Genomic DNA, 12,338 nt, shown 5'->3' on the forward strand with positions numbered 1-12,338 from the left:
GGCAGACAGAGTAGGAAGCTCCAAGAATTGATCCTTCTACTTAAGCAACCACTGAGCTGGCAACAAATGAATAGAATCAACTTTTTTGGAACTCTAGGATCTAACCAAAAACTTGTAGTAACCAAGAGAGTACTTAATGAAAGAAAGAGGCTTACTTTCAGTACTTTAGAATAACGCTACAATCAAATTTTATTTCAAAGCAAATTCTTTTTTTTTTTTGAGACAGAGTCTCACTCTGTCGCCCAGGCTGGGGTGCAGTGGCACAATCTCAGCTCACTGAAACCTCTGCTTCTCGGGTTCAAGTGATTCTCCTGCCTCAGCCTCCCAAGTATCTGGCTGGGATGACAGGTGCCTGCCACCATGCCTGGCTAATTTTTGTAGTTTTTAGTAGAGACGAGGTTTCACCATCTTGGCCAGACTGATCTTGAACTCCTGACCTCATGTTCCACCCGCCTCGGCCTCCTGAAGTGCTGGCATTACAGGCGTGAGCCACTGCACCCTGCCTATTTCAAAGCAAATTCTAAGTATCATGTCATATTAAATACTTCATGAAGTTTACACTTTCAGGACCTAGGATAACGTTTTTAAAATTACTTTCTGGCTTAATACTTCCAGAACATAGTATAATGTTTTAAAGATTAATTTCTGGCTTAATTTCCTGTTTGTTTTAGGTGGTGAGTTGCCTGGATAATGTTTTTAATTTTTTGTAGAGACAGTTTCTTATTATGTTGCTTAGGCTGGTCTCCAACTCCTGGGCTTAAGCATTCCTCCTGCCTCCACCTCCGAAAGTGTTGGGATTATAGGCATGAGCCATGAAACTAAACAAGAAAACTTTTTTAGGTGGCATCTGATTGAACGACACATAATGTCTAGTTGTCCCACCTTTAGTGATGTTAAGATTGATCAGTAGGTTCAGATGTTATTAGTCTAACCCCTCCATTATATACCTTGCCCCATCATCTTTTCACCTAATGATTTTAGCAGCTGCTGAAAATCACTTCATATATTATTGTAGAATGATTCTGTTCATTTTTGCCAGCTCAGTGGTTGCTTAAGTAGAGGGGTCAATTCCTGGAGCTTCCTACTCTGTCTGCCATTTTCTGTGCATCACTCCTTGAGTTAATTTCTGTATATGGTGTGAGGTAGGGTTTCAACTTCATTCTTTTTCATGTACTGAAAATACTTTTTTACTTTCAGTAAGAAACTTACTTAACTGCCTACCATCCGCCATGCTCAGTAGCCTTGGTGATGGTGGCCCATATTTGTGGTGTAGCTTGCTGGTGCCAGGAGGAACATGGACCTTGTTCTCAAAAAATTGTGGTTGTGTTTGTTGTTGTTGTTGTTGTTGTTGTTTTTATCTCTGGCATTCCCTGAGAGGCTGGCACAGAGATTAGCCTTTGTTTCACCTCCCATCAGGCTTAAGTGGCTTCCTAAGTGGCATCTATTGAAAAGATTTAAAAAACATACTACCCATAGCCACCTGAGGCAAGGGAGAGCAGACAAGACAAGCAGCAAACAAAAGCCTGGGAAGGAGGAAGCTGAGGAAGAAGATAATTGGTGAAATAAGGGTTTTGCTGGGCTACCACGTGTACTGAGGAATCCACCAAAAGTATGCTCACAAAAGACCTTAGAGCAGGGGTCCCTAACCCCCAGGCCATGGACTGGTACTGGTCCGTGGCCTGTTAGGAACTGGGCGACACAGCAGGAGGTGAGCAGTGGGCAAGTGAGCATTACCACCTGAGCTTCGCTTCCTGTTAGATCAGCAGTGACATTAGATTCTTACAGAAGCACGAAGCCTATTGTGAACTGCACATATGAGGGATCTAGGTTCCATGCTTCTTATGAGAATCTAATGTCTGATTGTCTGAGGTGGAACAGTTTCATCCTGAAACCATCCCCCCATCACCCTGCCCCATCCATGGAAAAATTGCCTTCCACGAAGCCAGTCCCTCGTGCCAAAAAGGTTGGGGACCACTGTCTTAGAGGACCCTAGGCTTGGACCTCTGGATGTTCTTTGGGCTCCATGCAAGTAGGAGTTGGGCTAACACAGAATTGTAAGCAGCCTAGCTCACTGAATGATTACCCAGCTCAGAGTCAATCTGCAAAGACTGGGAGAGTGTGTCTTGTTTTGTTTTGACGCCAGGCATTTAAGGAAATCTCTGTCAGGTCATTGACTGACCGCTGAGGTAACAAAGAGACTTCAGTGACCACGTACCATAAACAAAATTTACTCAAACAAATCAGTGATCTAAATATAGCAACTAAAACTAAAACTCATAGAAGAAAACATGGCGATAAATCTCTATGACCTTAGATTTAAGGTCATCCTCTATGGCAGTGGATTATTAGATATGACACCGAAAGCATCAGTGATAAGTTAAAAATAGGTTAATTGAACTTCATCAAAATTAATAACTTCTGTTCATCTCAGGACCTAATAAAAAAACTGAAAAGACAACCTATAGAATGGGAGAACATTTTTGCAAATTATATATCTGATAACAGTCTACTATCCAGAATATATATAAAGAACTCTTATAACTCAACAACAAACAGATGAATAACTTTTAAATGGGCAAAGGACTTGAATAGGTATTTCTTCAAAGAAGATGTACAAATGGCCAGCAAGTACATGAAAAGATGTTTGGTGTCATTAGTGATTAGGGAAATGCACATCAAAACCACAATAAGATACCACTTCATACCCACTGGGATGGTTGTGATCAAAAGAACAAAAATAACAGGTTTTGATGAGGATGTACAAAAATTGGAACCCTTATACGTTGCTTGCATAAATATAAATTGGTGGTACAGCTGCTGTGGAACGCAGTTTAGCAGTTCCTCAAAAAGTTAACGTAAAGGCCGCGCACAGTAGCTTACGCCTGTAATCCCAGCACTTTGGGAGTCCAAAGTGGGTGAATCACTTGAGTTCGGGAATTCAAAAGCAGCCTGGCCAACGTAATGCAACCCCATCTCTACCAAAAATACAAAAAGTAGCCAGGTGTGGTGGCGGGTGCCTGTAGTCGCAGCTATGTGGCAGACAGAGGCAGGAGAATTACTTGAACCCTGGAGGTGGAGGTTGCAGTAAGCTGAGATCACATACTGCACTCCAGCCTAGGCAACAGAGCAAGACTCCATCTCAAGAAGAAAAAAAGGGAAAAAGATAAAGTTAACACAAAATTGTCATATAACCCACCAATTCTCTTCCCAGGTGTATACCCAAAAGAAGTCAAAGCAAATATTTAAATAGTTGTACATGTGAATGTTCATAGCAGCACTATTCACAGTAGCCAAAAAGTGAGAACAACCCAAATATCCATTAACTAATAAATGGATAAACAACATGATATATCATACAATGGAATATTATCCAATCATAAATATTACATTCCTGTTCCACTCCTTGCCCATAAGACCTCATTCTGCCATGTGATTCCCTCACTGTTCTGGGAAGGGACAGTGTGTTTCTTTTTGGACACTGAACATTATCTACCTGGCCTGTTCTTGTCACACCAGGCACTTAAATATTTAAACACTGAATGCCATACTGTTTGCCATGTTATTTGTAATAGGAAAAATTTAGCAGGAAGGAGGTTATTGGGGAGGAAGATTTAAACTTAAAATACTCTAGAATGATTAAATTAGGAAGCATACTAAATGAATGCCTCATATTATTATAAAGACCATATAGAAAAATTACATTATAATAACAGTTATATTAAAATGATGAGGGGAAATAAAATTAACATAGTTTGATTGCATGACTTAGGAATAATATACTTCTTTTAGCTAGGTATCTATTGATATTTTAATGCTTCTGCAGTTGCTTTAGAAAGATAAAATGATTAGGATTTTAGTGGAGATGAACTCTATTTTTCCTCTGAGTAAAATGTGCATATTCATTCAGATAATTGATTCAAAAATACTTCATGGATAAGATTGCTGTAGACTATTGAAATAAAGTAGGCCGGGCACAGTGGCTCATGCCTGTAATTCCAGCACTTTGGGAAGCCGAGGCAGGTGGATCACAAGGTCAGGAGATCAAGACCATCCTGGCTAACACGGTGAAACCCCATCTCTACTAAAAATATAAAAAATTAGCTGGGCATGGTGGTGAGCACCTATAGTCCCAGCTACTCGGGAGGCTGAGGCAGGAGAATGGCGTGAACCCAGGAGGCAGAGCTTGCAGTGAGCCGAGATGGCACTACTGCACTCCAGCCTGGCAGACGGTGAGACTGTCTCAAAAAAAAAAAAAAAAAAAATTAAGTAGTGTGATCAAAAGCATAAGTAGGGGAGATGGACAGAGAAAGGGAAGATGTTGGTCAAAAGGTACAAAGTTTCAGTTAAAGAGTATTAGGTTCTAGCTATCTATTGCACAGCACAGTAACTAGTTAATAATGTATATTTCAAAATAGCAATTATAAAAGAAAATGGATTTTAAATGTTACCATGAAGAAATGATAAGTATCTGAGGTGATGGATATGTTAATAAGCCTGATTTAGTCATTCCACAGTGTACATGTATTGAAACATCACATTATATCCCATAAATGTATACAATTATTATTTGTCAATTAGAAATAAGATACTTTTGGCCAGGCGCGGTGGCTCAAGCCTGTAATCCCAGCACTTTGGGAGGCCGAGGCGGGCGGATCACGAGGTCAGGAGATCGAGACCATCCTGGCTAACACGGTGAAACCCCGTCTCTACTAAAAATACAAAAAGAAATTAGCCGGGCGTGGTGGCGGGCGCCTGTAGTCCCAGCTACTCCGGAGGCTGAGGCAGGAGAATGGCGTGACCCCGGGAGGCGGAGCTTGCAGTGAGCCGAGATCGCGCCACTGCACTCCAGTCTGGGCGACAGAGCGAGACTCCGTCTCAAAAAAAAAAAAAAAAAAAAGAAATAAGATACTTTTTTAAGTAAAATGAGGTTATTAAAGGCACAATAAAAGCATAGGGGAATAGTTTACATAGACTGGATTATTAGAGAAAGTAATTGCAGGGATGATACAGATGTAAAACTTAATTAGGCCTAGATTATAGGACTACCTTGAGCTACCAAACCAACGAGTTTAGGTTTTATTGGATAGTGAGGAGTGCTGACTGCCTTAAAACCTAATGCTTTAGAAAAGTTAGTCTGGAGACTTTTTCGGGGTGAAATGTCAAGGGAGCAGCCTCAGAGTCAGAGAAGTACAGCTTTCCAGACTAAGTAAGAAACTGATAGAGAGGGCTAACAGAGTGAGGGCGCAGCAGGGGAAGTGAAGGGAGAGAAGGGCATTGTCTATGCTTGAAAAGGTTAAAAAGTTAACTTCAATCTGCACTTTTCTCTCCTCAGTATGCTGGAGAGTTTATCTTTCAGTTGCATCTTCTGTCCCTGTTAAAAAGGTAGTTTTCTCAGATCCCCAGGAGTACTAACAGTGGACTTCTCTCCACAGGGTTATGATAATTCGGAGAGCAGTGTTCGGAAAGCTTGTGTCTTCTGCCTGGTGGCTGTTCATGCAGTAATTGGTGATGAACTAAAACCACATCTCAGTCAACTTACTGGCAGTAAAGTAAGTAGTGCTGCTGTGTTTTAAAGATGGTGGCCATAGTGCATCCTTCAAAATTTAGTTATATGTCTGTAACAGTAAGCTTTTTATTTGGCATTTAATAAGTCAGACTTTGAGCATCCAACTTGCCCTTATTATATCTATTTTGTATTTTATCTTTTTCTACTCTAACATTTGTTAGATGTTCACTCAGGTGAAGTCAGCAGCTAGTTGGGATGGTTGGGAGGTTTCTGTGAGAGAAAATGCCTTCAGCTTCTAGTTATTTTTAATAGTCAGCTGACTTCTTACAAAATCCCAGACCCAAATCTTTACCCCTAAGCACTGTTTTACTAAGAATAAATAGACTGTTATGGTTATATATTCATGGATTACTGTATATCTCGCAAAATATAGAATACTTGCACATTTTTAAATTTTTCCCTTAAGAACTATAATAATCAAATTATCCTTCTCTATTATCCAAATTAATGTGCAACTTTAACTTAGTATGTTAAAAGTTTTCTGATTCATTGTTCAGGCTTAAAAAATGAGTAAGTCTTGCCTTCCTCATTTGATTGCTGCTACCAGAACTTTGAAATTTACTCTACTAAGGTGGCCAAGGTGGTTCATACCCGTAATCCCATCACTTTGGGAGACCGAGGGGAATATCACTTGAGACCAGGAATTTGAGACCAGCCTGGGCAACAAATTGAGAAGACCCTCTCTCTAACAATAAAAATAGTAATAATTGTTTTAAATTAGAAGTTTGTTCTCAAGGGTAAAGATAACTTACGATTGTTGAATCATGGCTTACGAACCATTTAGCAGAAAGCACTCACCGTCACTTAAAGAATTTCTCAAACCCTAAGGATTGTCTTATTGTGGTCAAATTTATTTTTTAATAGCAAAAAAGCAAAATATACATATAATGGAAAATGAGCCTAGATACATTAAGTATCTATATAAGTTATAGATAAACAATAATTCTTAACTCTGGGTTACAAAACCACTTTGAGACTTAGGTAAAATCTCATCTCAGAAAAATGCATTCAGATAAAACCATGAGACAAAGTTTTAAAAAAAATAGAAAAGTGCATAATGGAAACAATTACGTGTCGTTTCAGAGGGTTCTGTGATCCCCTGAATCCCATAGCTACCAGGTTAAAAACTCTTGGATCAATGAGTTAATGTTTAAAAAGCAAATCTTCTAAAACAATTAAAATTCAGCACTTTTATCAGAACAGTAGGTAGCCAGTAATAATGTTACATATGAAGACAGTAGGTAGGTGGAAAAAATATTTTGAAATAACATTAGATGAAACAAGTAGGCCAGATGTGGCTCCCACAGCACTTGGGAGGCCAAGGTGGGAGGATCACTTGACCTCAGGAGTTCGAGACCATCCTGGTCAACATAGGAAGACCCTGTCTACAAAAAAAAAAAAAAAAAAAAGTTAGCCAAGCACAGTTGCACGTGCCTGTGGTCCCAGCTACTTGGGAGGCTGAGGTAAGAGGATTGCCTGAGCCCAGGAGGTTGAGGCTGCAGCAAGCTGTGATCACACCACTGCACTCCAGCCTAGGCAACAGAGCAAGACCCTGTCTCAAAAAAAAAAGTAGAACACAGAATTGTATGTGTATTGATTACAAACTTCATAAAATCATGATCTCATACAAAAACTGCAAAAAGACACAGAGATACTAAAAACATTCTTGGTAGAATAGCAGTGGCTTCATGGTCTAATATCTTAGGTCCTGTAACCCAAATACCTGAATTCCTGTTTTTGCCTACTTCTTACTCACCCCTGTGACCTTAGTCTGTAACTTAACCATTCTATATTGTGATTTCCTCATCTATAAAATATGAAGATAAAGAGATAACGTAAAACATATTGTGTAACACCTAGCGCTCAATTGTTTGTTACTGCTTTAATGGTGACTTCTGAGTTTCCTTTAATGTTATAGTAGTCTGTGTTCATGCTGCTATAAAGAACTGCCCTAGGCCAGGTGCGATGGCTCATGCCTATAATCCCAGCACTTGGAGATGCCGAGGTAGGTGGATCACAAGGTCAGGAGATCAAGACCATCCTGGCTAACACAGTGAAACCCCGTCTCTACTAAAAATAGAAAAAAATTAGCCGGGCATGGTGATGGGCGCCTGTAGTCCCAGCTACTTGGGAGGCTGAGGCAGGAGAATGGTGTGAACCCGGGAGGCGGAGCTTGCAGTGAACTGAGATTGCGCCACTGCACTCCAGCCTGGGTGACAGAGTGAGACTCCGTCTCAAAAAAAAAAAAAAACTGCCCTAGACTGGGTAATTTATAAAGAGGTTTAATTGACTCACAGTTCCTCATGGCTGGAGAGGTGTCAGGAAACTTACAATCATGGCAGAAGGGTAAGCAAACATGTCCTTCTTCACATGATAGCAGGAAGGAGAAGAATGAGAGAGCTGCAGAGCGAAGCAGGGAAAAGCCCCTCACAAAACCATCAGATTTCATGAGAATTCACGATCACGAGAGCAGCACAGGGGAACCGCCCCCATGATTCAGTCACCGCCCACAAAGTCCCTCCCCCAACACATGGGGATTACAATTCAGGTTACAATTCAAGATCAGATTTGAGTGGGAACACAGAGCCAAACCATATCAAAAGTTTTATATGTGATCCCTACAATATATTTTGAAAAGACATAAAATACTCGTCATGAACAACTTTCAAGACTTAAAAACTTTTTTGATATTTTATATATTTTTTTCAGATGTGCTAGCCAAAAAAACAATTTGTTATTCTTAATTATCAACAATAGCTTGGACATTATAATAACCCCCAGCCTAAAATCTATCAGAGCTCACATATATGTATATAATATTTTAATGAGTATCTTATAATTTGGAGCAGCTTGCTCAAATGACATTTATTTGGCTTGAATCTGCAGATGAAGCTACTGAATCTTTACATCAAACGTGCACAAACGGGCTCTGGAGGAGCTGATCCCACTACTGATGTTTCTGGACAAAGTTAGTGAAGCTCATCACAGCGAACCAGGTCTCTCAAAAGAAAGGACAGATAGACCACCCTCATCAATGAAAGGAAATTCTCAAACACATCTTTTGGAACTTACTATTGTTTCCCAGTTTTAGTTTTTTGTTTCGTTTCGTTTTGTATTTTCTGTAACAGAGGACTATCCTCAGTCTGCATGTAACTTTTATGATAGTTATTCCAAATTCAAGAAGAAGCAGTATTAACATCAAATGATCGATACAAAGTAATTTTTAATCTAATTCATCATTTCACATGTTTGTACTTTGTCTTCCCATTAACCTTTGCCAGTGTTATGATTGTATAAATTTTTTTAAATGCTGGTTAAACAGGAATGCTTAAAGCTTTAAAAGTTTAACAGTCTAAAACATTTTTGCTTTTATTCAACTGCAGAATAATATTTTTATTGCTACTTTGAGTTTTGTTCCGTATCATGTCCTATGCTAGAAATATTTAAATGATGTGAAACAAAGCAGGACTAATTTGAACTACCGCTGGACTCTGTTTGTGTGATGGTGATACATGTCATTAGTTGCAACTTCTTTGGGGTGATCTATAGTTTGAAAACTAAAACCTCAAAGACAGATGTTACAGAATCAGCCAGTTCTATAAAACTGATATCGTCTGTTGGTTATTGATCTTGCCATCTTTATTTAAAACCATGTCCCTTCTATGATCCCTTAAGAAAGCTGCACCAAATCATCTGCCTGTGTTTTCTTGATACTTACTGAAATAGAAGGTTTTATTGCAGGGTTTTTTTTTTTTTTTTTTTTGGTTTGTTTATATCTTTGTTGTGAATGATGCTTTTTTTGTATTTATTAATATCAAATTCACTTATGAATAAACTTGATAATGGAAACAGACAAAAAAATCAAGTGCGTGTGTGTCCTTGACCGTCTTCTGTTTCTCATGTAATAAACAAACTAATTATCGAGACATGGGAGTGACCAGCACCTTTTATTTAAATGGTGGAACCTGGTTTCCTTTTACCATGAAATTGTCTTACTTGAAAATACTGATCCTGATGAGAGAGAAGATGGTGCCAAGGCTATCTTTGTATAACGGGCTCAAATTCTCTACCTCTTCAGGGCTAATACTTTTAACTGAGCTGCTGCCTATAGTGTCTTTTGGAAAACTACTTAAAGGGTGATTTTCTGTTACTTCTTAACAAATTTTTTTAATCACCTCTTGCTACACCCATTCTTTTCATGTGCAGCTGACTTTCAAAAATTACCAGTTTTGGTAAAAGGCCAAATTAGATAATTTGGAACCAGGATACTAATGATTTCTCATCTTGACTTTTTTTTAAATCCTAATATAAAGTGAATTTGATTGAAAAGGCAAATAGCTATTAGGGAAGCAATTTGCTATTGTTACAGAGTTATCTGTACTTTGTTTAATTGAAAAAAATGTAGAAATGTATGTAAAGAATTTAAGACAGGAGTACTGAATGGATGATTTGTCATAGGCTTTCCCCTTCCTTTGTTTCTGTTCTAGCAGCAGGAAAAGTTTCTCTATATCCTCTCCCTCTACCTGTAACAATTTTGTTTTCTACTGTTAATTACATTGTGTATTTATAGTTCTATGCTTACTGTTGTGCATATACTGGCAATAAAACTGTACATAACATTACTTGAAAAAGTTAATGTATATCAGTTTTTCTGTCTCACTGTGTAAGAAGTCACTCAGTTTTAACTTTAGAAGGTCTTGTATCAGTGGTGGTCTCTTGAATTTTCTAAGTTGATCTGAGGAGAAAAGGTTTTTCAGGTGTAGCAACTACAATCAAAGGTATATAGCTACATACGCATGTATAACAACTTATCTGTAAGAAGAAAATGCATTTTAAACATTGAGCTCTTCTCAGTAGCATTTTATAACCTTTGGATATGTTTGTAATAATTTCAAATCAAAATATTGGTTTAATTTTGACCTCTGGTTTAAGATACTGCTTTAACTACTGTTGACAACTAAGTAGAGTGACTTAAGCTGAATAGTAACTCTAACTGGAAAATTAGATCAAGCACCTGGCATCTAATGGTAGACAGGCACTCAAGAAATGAGTTAACTACACAACGGAAAAGTATGGTTTAATGTGTCCAAATGAAAGCTAATAGATATAAACAAGAAAAAATTGTGTTTACAATTCTATAATCTCAGTTGATAAGACTGTAAGAAAGTTATTGATTATTTAAATCACTGTATACAATACACCCTTAATTTGTTCATTCCAGAAACATATTTGGATGTCAGCTACTTAAAAATGGTCACGAAAAGCTACTGTTTAAATTTTTCCTCCTGCTATTCTCTCCCAAATTAATTATTAGTGTTGTTCATTTACTGCACTGCTGAGAACTAATTAAAATTATATATTCCAGATTGTAAAACATGTTTATTTCTTCTGGGTTTCAAAATCTAATACACTTCTGACATTTTCAAGTAACATGTGGTTTGAACCTGAGGCTTCAATTTTGCAGTTAATCTGCTGTGTTCCTTCATATTTTATTCTTACCAAACTTTAAGGCAAAATTACTTTTATTATCAAGTTATGCCTTATAGTAAAAGACTGGAATCTTACTGATAACATCATTGATAAGGCCAGGTCTATTTGTTAATTCAAATGTAGTTTATAATTGCTCAATTAGAATAGCATTTACAGTAAATAGAAATTATAATTAGCATATTACTCCATAATAAGGATTTTTAAACCTAATTTTTTATATCTTTGCTTCTGGTATTAGTTCATTTTATTGCAATTAGTAGTTTTGCAGCTGTATAAAAGGCTTGGAATTCCATTGTAAAAAAAAAAAAAAAAAAAAGGCTGTGCATGGTGGCTTACTCCTGTAATCCCAGCACTTTGGGAGGCCGAGGTGGGCGGATCATGAGGTTAGGAGATCGAGACCATCCTGGCTAACACGGTGAAAACCCGTCTCTACTAAAAATACAAAAAATTAGCTGGGCGAGGTGACGGGCGCCTGAGTCTCCCAGCTACTCGGGAGGCTGAGGCAGGAGAATGGCTTGAACCCGGGATGCAGAGCTGGCAGTGAGCCGAGATCATGCCACTGTACTCCAGCCTGGGGGACAGAGCAAGACTCCATCTCAAAAAAAAAAAAGTTAAATTATCCATCTTTATCATAGGATATTTGGAAAATAATGAAAAACTGAAGAAAAAAATACTTTTAATATCACCACTAAAGATAATCTGTATTGCTTGCTATTTTTTACAATACTAAGATAATGAGTTTGCTGCAATACTGAAAACTGTAAGGAAACATTAAACTTTGTTCACTGGAAGAGTGACAGGACTAGAATAACATTTTGAAAACTTTTGTTCTATGCATGTATTTAACAATACTTTTGGGGGTTTTGTGGTGGCGGGGAGGGTGGTTTTTTGAGATGGAGTCTAGCTGTGTCTCCAGGCAGGGTGGAGTGCAGTGATGTAATCTCAGCTCACTGCAACCTCTGCCTCCCAGGTTCAAGCGATTCTCCTGCGTCAGCCTCCCGAGTAGCTGGGATTACAGGCGCCTGCCACCATGCCTGGCTAATTTTTGTATTTTTAGTAGAGACGGAATCTCACCATGTTGGCCAGGCTGGTCTTGAAATCCTGACCTCAAATGATTCGCCCACCTTGGCCTCCCAAAGTGCTGGGATTACAGGCATGAGCCACCATGCCCGGCCCTTAACAATACTTTTGAATATATTCTTTCTTCTAAAAGGTAGCTTCTGATGGAGCAAAGTGTTCCATTCCATGTGTGCAGCATAATCCTTGGGTTGTTGATATTGAC

The 12,338-nt window shown here is 38.5% G+C and overlaps 1 protein-coding gene across 50 annotated transcripts in view; it reads left to right on the top strand.

The window, feature by feature from the left end:
* CLASP2 (cytoplasmic linker associated protein 2) overlaps positions 1-10,202 on the top strand; it is a 222,363-nt gene extending 212,161 nt beyond the window's left edge. For all 50 annotated transcript variants that reach the window (XM_050779319.1, XM_050779320.1, XM_050779327.1 and 47 more), the window contains 2 exons: positions 5,433-5,549; positions 8,453-10,202. In XM_050779319.1, the coding sequence (XP_050635276.1) occupies positions 5,433-5,549; positions 8,453-8,539 (204 nt within the window). In that variant the 3' untranslated portion in view covers positions 8,540-10,202. The remainder of the gene's footprint in view (positions 1-5,432; positions 5,550-8,452) is intronic.
* Positions 10,203-12,338: the final 2,136 nt, after the last annotated feature.

This window comes from Macaca thibetana, chromosome 2 (genome assembly GCF_024542745.1).
Source record: "Macaca thibetana thibetana isolate TM-01 chromosome 2, ASM2454274v1, whole genome shotgun sequence".
In the NCBI taxonomy this organism is placed as follows: Eukaryota; Metazoa; Chordata; class Mammalia; order Primates; family Cercopithecidae; genus Macaca; species Macaca thibetana.